The following is a 20,190-nucleotide window of genomic DNA, read 5'->3' as shown; positions in this document are numbered from 1 at the left end:
CACCGATGAGCTCCTGTTTGCTACAGGGCTTTTGAGAGTTTTCCTTGTGTTGTTTGCCCCACCACCACCAGCAGCAGCTCTTGTGCTGTGGATTCTTTCTTGCCCCTTAAGAAGCTCCCTTTCTTGGCCTCCCCAGTGCAGTTCTGCTGTCAAAGTGTTCCTTCCCAGGCTTCTCCCTGGAAAAATCCTTTCTGGCACTGTTTCTCAAGGTTCAAGCCCTTTCTATTTCCCGGGTGTGTTGTCCTGGCTTCCTTATGACCGTAGCTCCACCTGAAACCCACAGGCCGGAGACAGGAATTTCCTGAGCTGACTCAGGAGACTCTGTTTGGCCATACCATACAGTTCCCACCTTCTTCCACAGTCCAGATACTCTCCCCTGAGGGCGCTCCTCTTCCTTCCTCTTTGAGCAAATGTAGCCTCCAGTTATATTCTTGACTTAGTGGGGAAACTGAGGCTTCTTTATGGCTCACCATGACCTGAAGATTGAGGTGATGGTCTTTCTGGGGAAGGTCTTTCTTCGTAAGCCTTTCATTCTCCATAGACCTCTTTATTTCTCATCCAGCCTTTCTTGCCTTCATCCCCCTTCTTTCCCTGTCAGCTCTCACCATGTCCTTGTCTTTCTTAGGGCACTTCTCTGGCATTTCTTTTTCTTTTTATGTAGATTCAGTGTGACAGTCAACACACACACCCTACTGGCTGGCTACGTGCTAACTAACTTACATACTAACTCTAAGCTCACGCTCCGTGGTATACCCTTGCCCAGGGGAGGCTTACTAAGCACTGGGCATGCTCCAACCTTTGAGTGCTTGCCACTGCTGCTCTTTCCACCTGGAATACCATCCGTCCTTCCACCTCCACTTCCTCCCAGTCACTCCCAACTTCCCATTCGTGGAGGCCTTTCCTGACCAGGTATCCTGCCAGCTTCCCTCCCTGTATCTGTGTGTTTAAAGACTGCTTTTCCAAATCTTCAGGGACAGGCATACTGACTGCTGCATACTGTGAGCCCAGCATCTGCTTAAGTCATTGAAGTCTGTGCCAATTTTGGATTTTGATTTTAGGTTCTTAACCATAGTGACAGGTTGCAGAAGTATTTGTTAAATTCATGGTAGATAAAGTGATCAATATTTTCTGACTAATGGATGAAAGTAATTACCCATGCTTTATTGAGTGTAATAAGAAAAATTAATGCTGGCAAAAGTATCTTTAGGGGATACCAAATTTTGCTTCTCAGACATAAATAGCTCTACCAGCCTATTTCCTGAAATGACTGCCTCCCCTGAGGTGCCTTCCTCTGGGCAAATCTGCCTTGGGCATATTCCTGCTGATGGAGCAGCAGGCCTTGCCTGTCTAGGTCCTCTGTAACCCATGTCCTATTCAAGCATGAAGGAGAAAAGACCCTAGGCCTCCCTGCTAGTTCAGTCTGCTTTCTCAAGGCCCTGTATCTGATGGGCAGTTTATATATGACTCAAACCACAGTAGAGCAGCTCTAGGTGTCATGTAGATGGAAATCGCCGTGGCCGCCAACCTGATCTTGGTGTTTGTGTCTCACCCTGTTTTCTCTGTAGTTAGTCTGCCTGAAGGAAATGTTTAGAGACTGTGTTTCCAATTCAGTCTGCTTCCATGGAGAGGTGAGCAAGGGGCAGCAAGCTTTATCTGCCCTGTTGCCCTGCTGTGGAAATCCATATGCCTTCTGTAGGCACAAGAGCATAGCCTTGTCTCTAAATGTTGATAGGAAAATCCTCTCCTCTTTCATTTAAAAAGCGTCTCTACAGGAGATGCATTTTACTAAGTCCCACTGGCCCCTCTGGGGAGATTTATTCTCCCATTTGGTGTCAGTGTTTTTATGTCACAACTTTCTTCCTCTTGGGGAGAAGGGCTGATTGACGTTATCTCTCTTAAAAGTCTCTATTTTAATGGCTACCACTAAATCTTTTGGGCACACATCTTCTCCAGACACAGTAGGCTGAGTTCCTTTATCTTTTCCTCATATATTGAATTTTCCAAGTATTTTATGTCTATCATAACTAACCTAAATCATAATCATGTAAATTGTGGTGTTCAACACTGGAACCTGATACAGGGAGACAGTAGATGACAAACTTCTGGAGGAACATAAGAGTCTCCTTTAAAGGGAGAGGGAAAATAAAATTTATGCAGAATACACTTACACAGTTTGCAACATTAAATAAAGGCAGAATTACCTTCAGCTGTGCAGAGGATGCTGAAGGAATAGTAGAAACGACAGATGCCGGAATTGCTTCTGTGAGAAGAATGAGCAAGGCTTGGAAGGAAGAAGAACCAGGAAGGAGAAAGTGGAAACTCTCTTCCTTACTCGTCAGTTGTGGTCATTAAAGCAGCAAACTCAGCCCCTGCCCTGAGGCCTGTCTCACTGCAGGTTAAGACACAGCGTGTGCTGGGATAGCCAAGGATTCTCCCTGTCTGGGGAGTGCCAGGATGATTTGATTTACACGTAATTCCTTCATCCTATCAACGTCTAATCATACCCACATTAGGAGTTTAGACCAGAGAGAATTTTAATGTCAAAACATAACAGATCTGCTCCATAGTGTTTGTCCTTGCTATAGATTATGTCAGAATCTTCCTTCAGTCCTTCCACACTGAAGGATGGGGCTCTGTAGCAATGGAAGAGGGCAGGTGGAATGGCATAATGACTGTCCCGCCCACACACTTGGGTCAGTGTGTCTGTTTCTCAGCACTGCTGCCTCTTTGCTTTTACTTAAGAAACTTCATCATTTTCCTTTAAAGAATTCCTTCCTTCCTTCCTTCCTTCCTTCCTTCCTTCCTTCCTTCCACTCCCAGCAGCCTCTGTCTTACCTGTTAGAATATGATATTTCCTGTTGCTACTCTTGGAATTCCACGAATATCACGAAAAGACCATGTCCTGGATTTTCTTTTCTCTATGTGTTTGAGTCTCAAGAGACCTGAAAATACTTAAGTACATCTAACAACAAGACCATAATCCATAAATACAGTATTATATTCTAGAAAGGATCCTGGAACAAAGGAACATTAGTGAAATCATTAGTGGAATCGGAATAAGGTCTGTAACTTGCATAATCATCAATTGCTTTGCTTTGACCACTGTCTTATGGATATGTCAGTTGTAAGCATTGGGGGAAGCTGGATCAATGCTACAAGGAAATGATCATTTTACAAAGAAAGAAGAAACATACATACCAACTTGTGTACGAGTGTTCTTTTCAAAACATTTTTCCAAGATGAGAAAAATTGCAGATCATCAAAGTATACATTTATGTAGTAGCAGAGAGTGGAACAAAGAGTTACCCTTCATCTATATTCATCTCCCTTCCCCTTCAGGTTCTCATCTCTCTGTTCCCTCAGTCTGTGCTGATGCTGAGTGTCTGACTCTTCTGCATCCCTCACACCCTGTCTGTCACTTGATAGTTAGCACTTATAGGCATAACTTGGTCATCCAGTCTCTAAAAAAAGAAACAAAACAAAACCAGACTGGGAGATGCCCTGCTTTGGTAAAGTGCTACTGTATATGCACGAAGACTTGGGATTGGAGCCCCAGCACCCATGTAAAAAAATTTTTAGCAGTCATGCATGTCTATGACCCTAGCACTGGGGTGTCAGAGAACTGGAGAATCTCCAGGGCTTACTGGCCAGCCAGCTCAACCCTATTGGTAAGCCCAAAGCCAATGAGAGATCCTGTGTCAAAAACCTTGGTGTAGAGCAGTCAACTCTGGCCTCCACATGTGTGTTCACACACATGCTTGCACTCCCACGTTCATGCACACACAAAGACACTCTCTCTCTCTCTCTCTCTCTCTCTCTCTCTCTCTCTCTCTCTCTCTCTCTCTCTTTCTTGTGCACAAAGGTCAGTGATTATTTTGCTGCCGCCCAAAAGAAATACACCGAAGATCACGAATAGCTAAAGTAGATGTTCAGTTCAAATCCACCTCTCCTTCCTGCCCCCAACATCAGGAAACTGGGAAGAGCATAGTCCTTTGTGTTCAGAAAGTCTTGACCTTGAATCCCAGTTTCATGATCCCTGACACATTAGTCTCTACCTCTGAGCCCTCTTTTTAAAAATGGAGTCCATATGTAATGCTCAGAACAGCTGGAAGGTAGGATGACATTATATATGCAGAGTTAAAAGTTTTATTGTTTATCATTGCTGCTTAACACTGGGTGCTTAAAATAAGGAAGGGTCTCTTGATCATCTCCGTCCTGTGGGGATTGGTTGTTTCCCTTGACTCCTTAAACTATGGTCCACTTTCCACAGCAGGGACCCTTCCCTGCAAAGTCTACTGCAGCACGCAGAGCTGAGCATTTTGCCTATATCCTGCCAGCTGCCACAGGTTATGTACTGCTTCCTGCCACAGGCCAGCCCCAGCCCATTAGAGACGAAGGAGCCTCGCCTCAGGACCCAAGTTCTGGTTCCTAGAATACAGTGCCCTTGTCACTTGGCCTATGGATGGAACTGTGTTTGAAAACAACTCTTCCATTCCTACAGTTCCAACCTAGAATGGTTGTTTGGTCCTCCACCAGCCAAGGCTTTGTCCAGTGATCCATTACCCTTTTCTTCAGGGGTATGGTACAATGCCTGGTATGCAGTGTGCACTTAATCAGCAGTAGATGGACAGAGAACTGAACATAATCATCGCTTGCGTTTGGTAACTAATCTGTCCTTATCAGACTAAGCAATGAATTCCTCAGCAAGTGACATTTTAGACCAGGACTTCTAAGCCTTGGTTGTACTAGTAATAGGAAGATTTTGCCTTCACTGTTTCCTGCTCTCTACCCATGTGTGTGTTCTTTCACTTCCTAAAACTGCCCCAGTGGTTCCGATGGGTAGCCAGATTTGGGTTCTGCCATTGTAAAAGGATGTGTCCCACACATCACTCTTAACATCTTCTGTTTCCAGCGTGTAGTCTTAATTATCAGTTTGGCTCCATGCTTCATGAACTCATATACTGAGACTTCCTTGTGCTTAGCATCTAAAGAATAGTCATAAATGTTAGTTCAATAAATTGGGGGTTTCATTTAAAATACAAGTTAGAGCTAGAGAGATAGCATAGCCATTAAAAGCTAAGTCTCACAGCCAACTACAAGATTAGTGTATAGTACCATGTAAGATAGAAAATACTAACAACCATGAGTTTGACTTTGACTTTGGGTGTTTCCTTTTTTGTTGTTTATTTATTTTGAGTCAGGGTCACTGTAGAGCTCAGGTTGACATCCATCTCAAGATTCTTCTTCCTTCGGGTTGGGGATTTAGCTCAGTGGTAGAGCGCTTGCCTAGAAAGCACAAGGCCCTGGGTTCAGTCCTCAGCTCCGGAAAAAAAGAAAGAAAAAAAATAAATAAAAGCTCTCTCTCTCTCCCTTTTCCTCTCTCTCTTTCTCTCTCTCTCTCTCTCTCTAAAAAAAAAAAAAAAAAAGATTCTTCTTCCTTAACCTTCCAAGTGCTACCCTCTACCGTGTGTGTGTGTGTGTGTGTGTGTGTGTGTGTGTGTGTGTGTGTGTGTACCTTGTTTGAGTGCATGTGTGTATGTGTGTGTCTGTTTCTACCTTGCTCTCTTTCCTGGAAGCTGCTTTCCCACAATTGTTTGTTTTTTGGTTTTTTTTCTATTCACTTGTAGTCATTTGTTTAGGTGCTAGAAATTAACAACAACTAGTGAAATTTGTTGCGATGTCTCAATTTACAGTTTTATGTTATTGTTTCCATCTGTGCCCAAAATCTAAAAGTTAATTTCAATGTGCCTTTAAGAGAATATATCATGAATGTGACATTCAGTAGGACTGTTCCCTGCCTATAGGTGATTCTAGAGAAACACATAGGTTGCCATTCTAATGTTCCTTAACTCTAGAGTTAGCTAGTTTAGATATGGAGTTGTATTAGTTACTTTTCTGTTGCAACATGTAAAAGAAAGTATTTAATTGGGCCTATGGTTTCTGATAGTTAGAGTTCGTGATGACAGAGCAAAGTCATGGCAGCAGGATAGCTTGCAAGCTTACGTCTTGATCCACAAGCAGAAGGTAGGAGAAAGGCACACTGAGAATAACATAATTTTTTTAAAACCTCAAAGTTCATCTCTCATGACAATAGGCCTCCAACCAGGCCACAGCCCCTAACCCTTCCCAAACAATTCTAGCAAATGGAGACACAATATTCAAACATGAACCTATTGGGGAAAATTGAGGACATTTTTCTTCAAACCAGCACATTATTGTCACACCTACAGTGATGTGTACACCAGCAAGTTCAGTTGTCCTTGTTATACCGTATAGCACCTGGGCCAGCATAGAAGCTGTTTGAGATGTGTGCAAGGTGACACAGTGTGTTAGAGACATAATCAGTCTGAGAAACCAGGAGGAGGACAGGCATAGTGATATACTCCTGTAGTCCTGGCCTCTGTTGAGGCTGAAGCAGGAGGATTTTGAATTCAAGGCCACAGTGGGTTACATATCAAAAACTTATCTTCAAAGACCAATAGAACAAAAATCAGATGTGTGCTATAATATAATACCATTTTAGATAACATGAGAAATGAAAAATCATATTTACTTATAGTATCTACCTTACCAAAAAACATATCAGAGAAAAGGGTTGTTTTCTCTGAGGGTTAGGGTCTCAGAGGGTTGGGAACACAAGCAGAGGTGAGAGAAGTTCTGAAAGAGTCTTAACAGGAAGCAGGTGTCTCATAGCACCACTGGTCACTGTGTATCTGCCTTTGTTTCCAGAATTTTCCCCAGAGAATACCTCCTTCAGCAGATCCACCTGTACTCACTCGCTGACCTGCAGCAGGTACGTGCCCAGAGGGTTTTCATTTTCATTTTCTGTCAGAAGTCACTTTGTGGGTTGTGGTTTGGGCACTGAATTAATCTGTCATTGCGGTAATAATTTCTTCCCAGGTAACTCATTTTTATTCAGAATGGGGGAGGTTTGGTATAACAACAGTACTATGAGACCATGACAAATATTGGCAAGAGTGTGAGTCCCTGAGCACTCATACTTAGGGACTGAGGAAGTTAAGTGGATGAACCACTTTGGAAAGCAGTTTAGCAGCTTCATATAACCCAGAGATTCTACTCCCAACTGTATGCCCAAGAGTTTATGAAAGCTTGTCTGTGACAGGTAGGGGTTGTGCCCCTGCCATTCCAGCTACTGTGAGATTGAGGCAACCTGGGCGCCAGAGCTAGTATTGCAAGACTGGTCCCCAAAGCAAATGAAACCAAAGCTTTGTGAGAATGCCAGGGGCAGCCTGAGTCATAGTAGAAAAAAGTGGGCAACAGCCAGATGTTTACAAACTGACAGATGGACAGATGGACACGATGTTGTTTGTCATTGTTATATAACATTATCTAGCCATAAAAAGAAGTGAAATGGTGATACACACTACAACCTGGATGCGCCTTTGAAACATCATGCTAAGTTAAGAATCCAGATAGGAAAAAGTATCTGTCATTACAACTGTTTAAATGGCACGTCCACAGTGAGCAAATGAATAACCACTGAAAAGAGATTAGTAGTTCCAGGCTCTGGAAAGAACAGAGGTGAGCAGAGGCTGCCGATGGATGCGGATCTCTTCCAGGTCTGAACTAGGTAGTGATGATGCCTGGTGAATATACTGAAGATAAATTGACTGCTTTCTTTAAAACAATGAGTTTTATGGGATGGGACTATTTCAACTAAAAATTATGTGAAGGAAAAGAAGATGTGCGAAAGGCAGTGAGTGGATGCACAAAGCCTTCATACACCAAAATCTAACATTGGATACAGTTTAATAAAACATAGCAGAGCACAAAAGAGAGGCGAAACCAGCCTTTAGGATTTTGTTAGTACATGCACTTTTAATGATTGACAGGTTAGCAGCCAGGAAGAAAGCAAGGTCTTGTGTGCTCAGCCTGGAGATCTGAGTCTGCTTAGCTTTGGTTAATCATTTAAACCAATCTTACTCACTGCCTAAGAAGCTGTCAGACACTGAATGAAAGTACTAACTTTACTTTCTAAATAAATACTGATTCTTTTAAGAATCAAAAAATAATTGTGACAACTTTAGAAACTGCTAGGAGTCTGTTTGTTTCCTCACTGGTTATTTTGCCCAAAAGAAATGAGATCAGCTTAAAAATTCACCCATGTCCTGTGCTCACTTCTCAGACTTTCAACCACTTTTCAAGGTTTCTGGTGTGTGTGTGTGTGTGTGTGTGTGTGTGTGTGTGTGTGTGTGTGTGTGTGTGTGTGTCTGTTTTTTAATTTAAGATTTTAAGACTTCTATAGTCAGTGTCATTTGGAGGTAAGACAGTTGTTTTAAGTGGAAGAAATAGTGTGGCATTTAGGGGACCTGTCTGAGAGAAAGCTAGCTTTAATCTATACTCCTTTTCAAATTTAGACCTACTTGCTCCTTCAGACCTTCTTGCCTTTCCTGCATAGGGAAGCCCCCATGGGAGCTGCTGGACAGGGTGCAGAGGGATGTGTCTTTAGTTACAGTCACCTGGTGATATTCTAGAGGAGAATTGATTTAATTCTTTGGTATACGTTTATTTATCTATTTTCTTAGCAGTCTGTCTCATCCATAGTAGCTGAGGGCCCAGATACTACCATTGAGATGTGCATTTAAAGGCACTAAACATCCTTAGAAAGGTGGTTTAAAATAGAATAGCTCCTCTTAAAGGAGGCCCTTCAAAAATGAGTTTTGTGTCAGATGAAGAGAGAATTAGAGTAATTCCATAGTCATTTTAGGGTGTTAAAGTAACATATCCATTTAGAATAATAGAGCCTGCTTTTTAAAGCTTCCCTGTACCCTGCTGTCTCCCCACACGACCCTTTCTTTTTCCTTCTTATAATCATCAAGCCGTAAGTGCCAAGCAGCTGACTTAAGTCGGTGACAGTGGTGTTCTTGGTGGGCCAGGCCATTAGTCCCCCAAACTGCATAAGTAGCTTAATCAGTTTTCAGCTGGGCAGTGGAGTGATAGAAGCCATCACCAGCTTATCACACTCCCTGTGGGCAGGGGCTAGGGCTCGGTGCATCCACTTACGTAGCAACTCGCTCTAGCCTGGTTCTTTGTGCCTGGCTTTAAGAGCCCAAACTTATCATATTTAGAGGAAGTTTAATGCAATTACTGTTTCAGCCTGAGGTAAACTAAATTGGATTTAGCTTTTGATCTGTCTGTATCTTGGCTATCAGCCCTGAAGAGCACCCCTGCCCATCTCCCTTTGGTTTCTGGGCAAATACTTGTTTTCTAGGTCTGAAGTGTTCTCAGATATAGGGAAGGGAAGGGACCCAGAGCAGAAAAACAATACTATCATTTATTTTCTGAAAGAGTGGATCAGGATAGCAGGAACCCTTCCTTACTGCCCATGGAGCTGAGCTATCTCGGTCTCTCCCTTCCAGTCTTTGTCAGCTTCGGGAGTGTTATAGTCAGTGATGTTCTCCCATTTCTTACTCTTATTTTTTGTTAATGTATTTATTTATTCATATCGTATCCCAATATCCAGACCCCATTCCTCTTAAGGGCTTCTGCAAAAGCAAACTTTCTTATTTTATACAATAACTATAGAAAAGGGAATTTTTAGGTGTGTTTTATAGTGAAAAAAAGAGAAATCCATAAATTATTGAGCAGCCGTAGCCCCTGAGCAATAACATATTCCTTTTTACAAATTTCTCTTGAATTTGATTGTTTTTAGAAAATTTCAAAGAAAGTTATGATCTAATAGGCACAGTAGCTGTTGAGAGGGCTCTGAGGATAAGATGCTTGCTGCCTGGTGAACTGTGTGTGACCCCGGGACCTCCCATAGCAGAAAGAGAAGTGAATGAAACTTGTCGGCTGGTGTCTGACCTTGCACACGCACACACACACACATGCACAAATAATAGACATAGTAAAGAGGAAGTTGATATTTATGCATAATTTTAAATAGTGTATGTAGTGCACAAACCATTAATATTATTTAAAGAAAATATTCTGGTACTAAAAATTAGCACTCCCACATAAGTTTTATTTTTATAACAATATTCAAAATTTTAGCAAGTATACTCGATCAACGATGGCTAAAGACTTTTAGCTACCTAATACAACATTTGTTACAGTCGAGAAACTGCTGCTCTCCGACGACTTTGGCCGTATTCAGTTCTCACTACCGTATGCTTAGGTGTGTGGGAATAACTTGCAAATGCAGATGGTTGTTTAGCAAAGAGCAAATCACCTGCTGGCTAAGCCCTCACAGCCTGTGTGTTTCAGCGGTGGTCAGACTGCTCTCTGGGTATTGCATGCATGGAAAGGTAGCAGTTGTTCAGCACACTGTGTGACCAGTCAGTTGGCAGCATCTCCTGGAGCATAGAAGTACAGCCAAGGATCACGCCGACCTCACAGCAGGGCCAAGGGCTATAGGGCAGGTCAAGGTTCACTCCGACCTCACAGCAGGGCCAAGGGCTATTAGGGCAGGTCAAGGTTCTCCAGGTCCTAGGAGATCTAGGACACAACAGCTCAACTCACTCAGTTCTTAAAACTTGATTCCAAATCAATTTCTGTCAACCAACTGGGTCTTAGAAAATGGTATTCAGGATGAGGTGGTGGCACATGCCTCTCAGCCCAGCATTCAGGACCAGAGCCTGTGGATCCCTGGGTTCAAGTCCACTTTTGTCCACAGAGCAAATTCCAGGACAGCCAGGGTTACATAGTGAGACCCTGACTCAAAGGAAAGAAATATATTAGTTAGGTTTTTAAAAAAGACTTATTTAAAAATGTCTGTATATCTGTGTATATCTCTATGTGTATATGAGTGTGTCAATAGCCACAGAAGCCAGAAAAGAATGTCAGATACCCTGAGGCTGTAGTCACGGTTAGTTGGTTTCGAGCCATTCAAGGTCAGTGCTGAGAACTAAACTCAGGTTCTCTATATGAGCAGCAAGAATTCTCAGATGCTGAGTATCTTTCCAGCCCCTGCTATTGAAGTTCTTTGTGGAACACTTTGGTTTTTTTGTTTGTTTCTTGACCTATTGGGGGGAGGGGGCTTTCTGTTAGGAAGTGCAAATTCAGTGTTTTTCAAACTCTCAAAAGGCTAAAAGGCTAAGTAGGCAATCATGGTGAACATGTGGCTATGTAAAGTGGAAATTTTAATAGGGAAATTTCTTTCAACACTTTTTCCCTTATTTTGATAACTTGAGAGGAAGGAATAGAATAGAATTTGTTTTGTTCTTTTATTTTATGTGTCTGGGTATTTTCCCTGCATGTATATCTATGTACTATATGAAACCTAGTGCCCATAGAGGCCAAAAGAGGGCATCAGATACCCTGGAACTGGAGTTCCAAGACAGTTGTGAGCTACCATGTGCATGCTGGAAATTAAGCCCAGATCCTCTGAAAGAGCAGCAAATGCTGAGCCATCTCTCCCTCCCTAATTTTGTTATTTTCAATGTATCCAGCATTATCAGGTATCCATGGGAAGACTTTAAGACAGAAATGCAATAGAAGGTTGTATATCCCAACAGGATTGCAGATATAGTACCACATTCCCATTGCCTGGGTTCCCCCTGTTCCCAATGAGTAGTAGACAAGCCAGCCCCTTACTTCTACCTCCTTGATTCTTTTAACAGTGATTTAGAAGGTTCCGCATTTTACCAGCAGACTATGAGTGTAAGAAAGATTCTGTAGAGCGGTACTTAGCTGTTTGTGTGGATCCAGCTAGAATCCTAGTTGACTCTGTCATTCCCTGGAGAATAAATAAGAGAACTCTTGTAAAGTTCCTTCTGAAAGGTTAGGTCAGAGTGAACTTTTGCCTGTGAAAGAAACAAAACCTAAAATCTATGCAAATCACTGTTTCTTCTGGTGTTACTCACCTTCTGGACACTTGTAAGTTAAGTGTTCACTGATTCTAGTCATGTGTGATTCATGAGAAAGGATCTTGGATGGTCCTAAGGGCGAGGCAGTGGGTGGGCTAACGTAGCCCTTCCCTGCCCACCATCTCACCTCCTCACAAACCTTTCTCTTGGGACAATTTAGGGGACCTCTTCTTCCTCACTGTCTACTTTCCCTGGATTCCAAATTTTCTAAACTAGACTTTACTTTTAGGCTATAGTCAGAAAAATTAATAATTGTGCTACCACACATTTATTTATGGTACAAATACATTAAAAACAGCATGCTATTTCAGGAAGAAACATTTCAGACATTTCAGTAGATTACTTTTTTTAAGCGTTTCAAGACAGGATTTCTCTCTGTAACCATGGTGTTCTAGAACTCACTCTGGTTGGCTGACCTTTAACTCAGAGATTCCCTGCCTCTGCCTCTTGAGTGCTGAAATTAAAGGTGTGTGCCGCCACCACCTAGCTCAGTAGATTGTATTTAATGAAGAAAAGAGGTGGGAAAGCTGAGAATTTTAAGTAGAGTTGTAAATGGGAGGGATACCAAAGGAGAGGGCCTGAAGGCCTAGAGAGTTGTGAAAAGGCTGAGCTGTGACCAAAGGCAAAATCCTTCACCAGAGTACCGCACAGTGTCCAGAAACCGCACAGCTGAGCCTGTGGCTGGGTAGGGATGCATCCCTAGTTCCCTCTAGCTCAGCCTCTCTCTCTCTCGGGCTCTATCTCTCTTTCTCGCTCTCTCTCTCTCTCTGTGTGTGTGTGTGTGTCCTATTTTGAGCTCACTAACTTGCCCCTAAATAAAAGCAAGTGAATTAGAGTTATTACCTTGAAACAAAACAGAGGTAGAAAGACCCATCTGTGAATCAAATGAATGATCTCTGATCTTTTCTGGTGTGTGTGTGAGTGCGTGTCTGTGTGTCTGTGTGCACACACACCCATGTACATGCATACATATTCCAGAAAACTATGTCAGGTGTCTCCCTTGATCCATTTGCACCTCGTTCTTTCACTAACCCTGTACCTTGGCATTCAGGCTCGGCTGGCTAACCCTGAGCTTTGTAGAGATGAGACATGCTTTTACACGGGTTCTTGGGATCTGAACTCAGGTCGTTTTCCTTTCACAGTAAGCACTCACTGAGCCATCTCTCCAGTCCCCTGGTCTCTGCTTTTGACTAGAATGGTATCAGAATAATTGTGAGCTGTTTAATGTTGTCCACTTTATGTTTGTATTTTAGACAGGTCTTGCTATGTCACCCCGGATGATTTCCGGTCTTCCTGCTTTAGCCTCCAGAGTGCTGGGATTGCAGGCATGTACTACAAGCCTAGCTAATTTTTGTGGATTTTCTGAATACTCACTACACATCCCTGGACGGCAGACTTCTCAGCTGAGATTTTGCAGTATTGCCTTATTCATCGCTGTGACATAAATGTCTGTCAGAAGTGTTGTGCAGGAACAGTGTATCTGGTGGTCCACTTCAGAGGCTCCCTAGAGCTGTAGCTAGTAAGTTCACAAAAAGGCCATGTCCAAGGCAGTTCAAGGCCAGTCTTTGAAGATATGTTTTGCTGAATTCTTCAAGGATGTTTGGTGAATCACTTTGTATGCTCTGCCCCCACCAAGCAAACAGACTCACAGAGTGTTGTTCTCTGTGGGCACTCTTCACAGAGGCAGTAGACAAAGGAAAGGCCTAAGTGGGCACTCAGGGCAGCTGCCCTTCTGCCAAAGCACTAACAGGTGATGACCTTTATTCAAGCAGGAACACAGTGCTTCAGTGCCCACAACCAAGTCACCAATCCCCGAGCCTCAGGAGGCTGAGGAACTTGTATTCAAAGCCTCAGCAGCCCTGATCCCTGCACCATTGTCCACCCAGGCATTATGGGGCAGAATAACTAATTAGGAGCATTCGGACTTAACAAGCAGAAACACAAAGCGTGACAGCTCGCCTGTGTCGCCCCAGCCAGTGCTTGTGTCTGCTGTAGCTACTGTGCCTTCAGACACCCCTGGACACACTCACTCAGCAATGTGGCAGGACTGAGCTGTCATTAAGACATCAGTAAATCTGTTAACCGCTCTACAGGGCTGCTCTACACAGTAAATGAACTAGGAGAAAAACATAAGGTATTTGGGAAAATGCTTTTTAAGCAAATGAATATTTAGAAAATGAATGTGCCTACTTTCCTCAAAGGTTTTCATCTGAGGTGGTGGGAAGGGGTTGAATGTCACTCTTTGACGGCCCTGTTGCTTGGCAGTCTCAAGGGAGCAGGTGTTTCTTGAGTAGGTGCTGCTCAGACCCCAGGCTGTTCCTGCCCTGTGTGGAGGGGAAGGGACAGAATGGTAAGTGCCATGTACAAGTCCTAGACCAGAACAGAAGGCTGCAGACTGTGCTTCTCACTCACCACAGTGACTGCAGTTTGGGGATCTAGGTTTGGTTTGGTATTGTTTAGTTCACTTCAGTTTAGTTCTTGACTTTTTAAACGCCTTTTTGTGTGATTTATTGATAGGAACCATTAGCTGATGGGGATAAAGCAAGTAAATAACAAGGTCGTTGCACCATGCCCAACTATAATGTGGTTCACAGATGCATTTAAGGAGACAGGGAGAGATGAACAGGATTGTAGCAGAAAAATGTTAACAGCCAAGTACAGAGGTAATAGATTTTTTTAAAAAAACAGCTCAGAATGATGACTTTGTGCGATTTTGGACAGAAAGCCCATTACCCAGGTGAAGAGAGCTCAGTTGATGGTCCAGAAGCTACCCATATGCCCCTTCGATACAAGTACCATTTAATACCCGAGGATGCAGCCACAGAATTGGAAGGTGGCAGTCAGTAATGGAGTCACTTTCCTGGGATCCTTGGGTCCTACTTATTTTCAATCATCTGTGTGTTGGTGGCGATTTTTGTGTTTCCCATTTATATAAAATCCATCATAATATGAACTTATTAAGGACTCTGTCCAAAGAATACTTTCTGCCAGTAGTATTTTTGAGCTGTCTGTAGCCCGACTGCCCAGCCTGACACCTCACACAGAAGCTGTCACCAGGAACATGAGCAGAGATGCTGCAGAACCCGTCATGCTATATTCAGTTGGTAGGGCATATTTCTGTGTATTCATTATCTATTGCTATACAACAGATTACCCCCAAACGTATAATTTAACACAAGAGTGAACAGTAATTGTCTCTCATGGTTGTTATGGACCAGGAATTCCTGAGTTCAGTTGAGCTGAGGTTGCAAGGAGTGCACTGGGTGGGGCCTGTGGTCACCAGCTGGAGCAGTTCGGCTACTCCCACAGCTGGCAGATGGGGGCTGGCTGTTAGTGGGAGGCCTCTTGTCTTAGCCCACATGGGCCACGCTACAGGATGCTCAAGGAGTCCTCATGATGTGATAGCTGGCTTGAGAACGGTCTGAAAGAGTAAGAGGTAGATGATGTCATTCTTTCTGTGTGGCCTGGCCACGGAAGTCCAGGTGCTGTCATTTCTGCCATATTCTGGTGCTTAAAAAAGAATTGCTAAAGCATGTTCCAGTGGTGCAGGCTGTTAGCAAGTAGTACCCGAAGAGAAGAATCAGACTCTTTTGTTTGTGTGTGTATAGTCATGTGTGTTCATGTATGTGCACATATAAACCAGAGGTCAACCTCCAGTGTCATTTCTCAGATACTGTCCACCTTTAGTGGTTTGTTGGTTTGTTTTCCTGTTTTTCTTTCTTGTTTTTTTGAAAGGGTCTCTCACTAGTGGCCTAGGGTTCATCAGGTAGGCTAAGCTGGTTAGTTAGCAAGCCCAGGGACCTGTCTGTGTCTACTTCTGCGGACTTTATGTTACAAGTCATGCCACCACATCCAGCCTTTTTATGTGGGCTCTGGGGATGGAACCCAGGTCTGGTGTGTGTGTGTGTGTGTGTGTGTGTGTGTGTGTGTGTGTGTGTGTGTGTGTGTGAGACACACGCGCATGCAAAGCAAACACTTCACCCACCACCTCCCCAGCCCTCACTTCTCACATTGTAAGGAATATATAAGCATATTATAAACTATCCTGCTCTGTAATAATACTGCTGTGATAAAAATTAAAAAGGAACATTTTCTATCAGTTCCCGCGAGCTCACTCCAGCTGACTCCGGCTGCTAACTGACACGCCCAGCTCTCTCCTGCAACATAAGACCACCTCACGTCTGCACATCCCTTATATTTAATCCCCTAAAAAATGTGGTGAGATAGATATGGCTACCTTTAATTTGTAATATACTGATTTACTTATGAAGTGCCACAGTGAGTGTGGAGATCAGGGGCAGCTTATGGAGGTCAGTCCTCTCGTTTTACTCTGTGGGCTCAGGTACCCAAGTTGGATCATCAGGCTTCAAGGAGGCCCTCTTGCCACTGAGCTGTCTTGCCAGCTCTGGCCCTTTCTAGAAGCTTATTTTCACTTTTAAATCTATGTGTGTGTTGGAGTGTGTACCACACGTGTAGGTGCGCCTGGAGGGCAGGAGAGTCAGGTGTGCTTGCCTCCTGTCGGTGTATTTGACACAGAATGACTGGGACACACACCCACCCTGTATAGCAGACTGTGGCACATTGTAAAGGGGGTGAACACTGCCTCCTGTCCTGTGGGGCTTTCTTACCTGTCACTTACCTACTCCCATTGAGAGGTGGCACTTTTATCCCCTTTTCCCTGAATCTGGCTAGGTGGCTGTGACTTTGAAAGTTTTTCTGTGTGATTTCGCAGGGCCAAGCTATAAAAAGGTAATATGGCCTCAAGCCTTGGCAAGAGTCATCACGTTATAAGATACCCCATGGAGGGTCCACAGGTAGTCACCGTGGCTGACATCCCAGCTAAGTTTGAATTGGTAGCCACCATCTACCACTGAGAACATTAGGGAAAACTCCAACTTTGACCTTTGTGTCCCTCTGCTGTGTCCTGCATGATCTGCAGGCTGTGGGCATAATAACATGATTGTTTTATGCCACTACATTGAGGATAATGTGCTATGTAGCAATAGTAACTGGAACCTCCCCATAATTCGGCTGTCAGAGAAGGCCCTGGGGCAGATTATAAGTTAGATTCAGGGCCTGTAGATGGGAGCCAGGCACACAGGAATGGGAAGAGGATTCTGGTTTGGTGGCCTCATAGCTCTCTATGACATGAGTTGTAATATTCCCATCACTAAAAGCAGAAAGAAAAAAATTATCACTAACCATGATATTCCTAGAGAATATTCTGATATTCCTAGAGAATATTCCATTTGGTACATAAGGATTATTTGAGCAATTGTCTCAGTAAAACATCCATGGAATGAGTTTGATTGCGGCATTCCTCTCAGGAGTAAAAGATTCCAGTGTGCCCAGAGCTTCAAAGAGTGGGTTTGTAATCTTCACTTTCTACTTGTGCACCAGAGGCATAAGCCCAGTTTTCTGTTATCCAACCCCTGGCTGGCTCTTCCTGGCACAGTCACCCTGGCGGTGTCCATGAGGTTTTACCCCTTGGTACCAAATGCCAGCCTCCTGGCAGGTTTTCACCTGGTCTTCCTGAACACCAGAAGAGTACAGAAGGCACTCTCTAGTCGGGGACTGAAGGCCTCAGGAAGTCTGGCCCTTTCCAAAGTTCCAGTGTCCTGAGGAACCAGGAAGTACATCAGCCTATAAAACACTTAACACACTGTCCTAGCTGACACCATTGTCCCCCTGTGAGCCTGGCTTACAATTCTGTCTGTGCTCACAGCTTGCTGCTTTCAGCAGTAGCACAGCTGTCTTCTGAGGGAAAATGAGAAGGCTGACGGGGCAGCTTTTTCTATCGCTGTTTGGTTTTTAAGTTCTCATTAAGTCTCAGTAAAGCATGAATGCATTTACTCCTGGGATCTTAAGTGAGATTGGGGATCAGTTGTGACAGCGGGGGGATCTTTGTAGCAGAAGGGTATAGGCAGCAGCAGTGGTGCTACACAAGCTACTGAAACATTCCTAAGCCCAGCGTCTGCTGGTGAATGGGCTGCTTGTCCCAGAATTCTGTATTCCTAAGAGTTAGTCATTCATGTATTCACCTACACAGAAGAAAGTGGCAAACGCCTTGTGTGCACCAAGCACTCATGACAAATGCCAGGAACTGGGTAAAAAAAAAAACCCTTAACCACCACCGATGCCCCAGGATACCAAGTGCATGCTAAGATGACAGCCATTCAGAATGGCAGCCTCACAAGTCTGTTCAGCATTGTAAAGGAGAGAAATACAGATTTACAACAGAGCTACATTGGCTGGGATTTCTGCAGAGACACTGGAAGTGCAGTCTGGCTGGAATGGCTAGAAGTGAGACCAGGTTGGGACAGTGAACCTGAGAGCATCTCTGAGGGAACAGCTATTATTCAGTAGCCCCCAGAGTCACCAGCTCTGTCCATTTTCTGAGAGAAGCCGGAAATCCGTATTTTATGTGAAATTTCTCAATATTTAAACACTCTGCAGGCCAAACAAAACACAGCCACTGGTTTTGACCTCTGCTTTATAATAGAGAATGCCTGCCTTTGTTCCTGGAAACTAATGAATGCTCAATTAAGAGAAGGAATTTGGAGGTTAGTGTAAGATTGTGTTCTTCAATGGGCTGCAGACCCTATCCCAAACCCTTGAGATACTAATTGACAGGCTTGCCCAGGCTGACAGCCTGGCTCTGAAGTGGACACACACAAGGAAATAGGAAAGCTATTCCAGGTCACTCTGCAAGGTCAGGGCAGCAATGCAAACACAGGTCAGGTGGCAGTAAGAAAAGCCCACAGTCCAGATAGCTGTAGTTAATAAATCATATTGAAAAGGTATCAGCAGCCTCTCTCTCCCTGGCATTGCTCTGTGAGGTAGAAAATTAAATAGAAATCAAACTGCAGATGGCTGTCAGGAGCTTTTAGGGGACCAGCACGCCAGTATGAGGTCAACATGGGATGAAGTTTCTACCTGGAGCAAAGGTCTCCAAAAGGGTAATGATACACACTACTGGGCATCAGAGGGGGCTGGGTACCACAGTGCTTCCTCCCTCCTGTTTTTGGAGTTCACCTGCCCATGTTCAGTTCATCCAAGTACACCTGGGTCAAAGAGCCTTGGTCAAGGAACTTCTTTGGGCCAAAGGAACTTAATCTCTGAAATGGAAATGATATTACTTGCCCTAAAAGGGAGTTGTGAACTCGGTGTTAGCACGATAGAGTCTGCCTAACACACAAGGCTTTGAAAGATGTGCTCTTTACTTATGGTGTACATAACAGCACTTGTGTGCAGGGAGAGCCCAGGCTTCTCAGTGGCTCTCTGGGACTTCCTTCAGTGTCACTGAGACACCCATCTGTGAACACTCGAGTGCAAGCATCACTGCAGAAGTAGTGCTGCGGCGTCTTAGTTCTGCCTGTCAAACCTGAAAGGGATGTTGACCACAAGAGCCCAGGATCATCTCAGCAGTCTCACCATCACCATATGGAGTGACACATTGGTAGAAAAACTCCAGTATCCACACCCCGCCCCACTGCTTTCAGCATGGTCCCAGACCAGACTTCCCTGTGGGCCCACAAGGAAACAAACATGGAGAATCCCCATCCTTCAAGGTGGTACACTTCCTTTGCACTTCGCCAGAGTGATTTTGGTACTGCAACCCTACTATCAGCTTGCCTTCTCTCTACTGTTACAGAAAGGTCTTCAGAGCTTGTGCCAAATGTGAATTTGTGTTTGCTAAGAAAGGTGAGCGTCCTTCACATCCATTTCTCTGAAGGATGAGTATCCCTTTGGTAGGTTATACCCAGGTATCTTTTCAATTGTCACACAGAACAGCCTTTTACAGAATTGTAGAAGACACATTTTTGTACTCAAGGAAAACCACCAAGACTACAGTTTCTGCTGCTATAAGAGAAGCTCATCAGCCCGAGATATTTGCAAAACAAAAGGCAACCTTGTTTCTTCCCACCTGCAATTATAGTTTTACTGGCTTGTAAAGTGCACATAGAATTTGTGGTACGTTCTTGTCTTGCAGTAGGGGAGCGGTCCTGCTGTGAATGTAATTGGCTTTCTAGCTTCCTTTAACACTGAGGTGGAAAGGCCTGAAGGGCCTTTACCCTTAGAGTTTCTCGGTGCTGAATTGTGTTTAAATCCCATACATCTCCCTGAATGCATGGTTCTATTAAGTCTTAGTTAGAAGTGGAAACAAGACTTGCCTCTGGATATAGCCCCTTCCCTGCCATATCTTGTCCCTTTGTAAAAGTCAAATCTCTCCCTTTCCTTCTCTCCCCACCTGTCTCTTTAACTTCCTGGTAGGGATTATTTTGAACCCTGTTAACCTCTGTTACAGATATATGATATCTGAGTGTGACAACTTTATTCAGAGTACATCGTTTGGGTCACT

The 20,190-nt window shown here is 43.8% G+C and overlaps 1 protein-coding gene across 4 annotated transcripts in view; it reads left to right on the top strand.

Moving 5' to 3' along the window:
• Plekhm3 (pleckstrin homology domain containing M3) overlaps positions 1-20,190 on the top strand; it is a 158,570-nt gene that overhangs the window by 82,388 nt on the left and 55,992 nt on the right. For 3 of the 4 annotated variants that reach the window (XM_032901233.1, XM_032901234.1, XM_032901236.1), the window contains exon 6: positions 6,730-6,793. The exons of the other annotated variant lie outside the window; for it this stretch is intronic. In XM_032901233.1, coding sequence (XP_032757124.1) covers positions 6,730-6,793 — 64 coding nt within the window. The remainder of the gene's footprint in view (positions 1-6,729; positions 6,794-20,190) is intronic. 4 annotated transcript variants of the gene reach the window in all.

The sequence above is a fragment of the Rattus rattus genome, chromosome 4, assembly GCF_011064425.1.
Source record: "Rattus rattus isolate New Zealand chromosome 4, Rrattus_CSIRO_v1, whole genome shotgun sequence".
Lineage (NCBI taxonomy): Eukaryota > Metazoa > Chordata > Mammalia > Rodentia > Muridae > Rattus > Rattus rattus.
The sequence above is the reverse complement of the archived record's forward strand: the minus strand, read 5'-3'. Positions and strand labels throughout refer to the sequence as shown.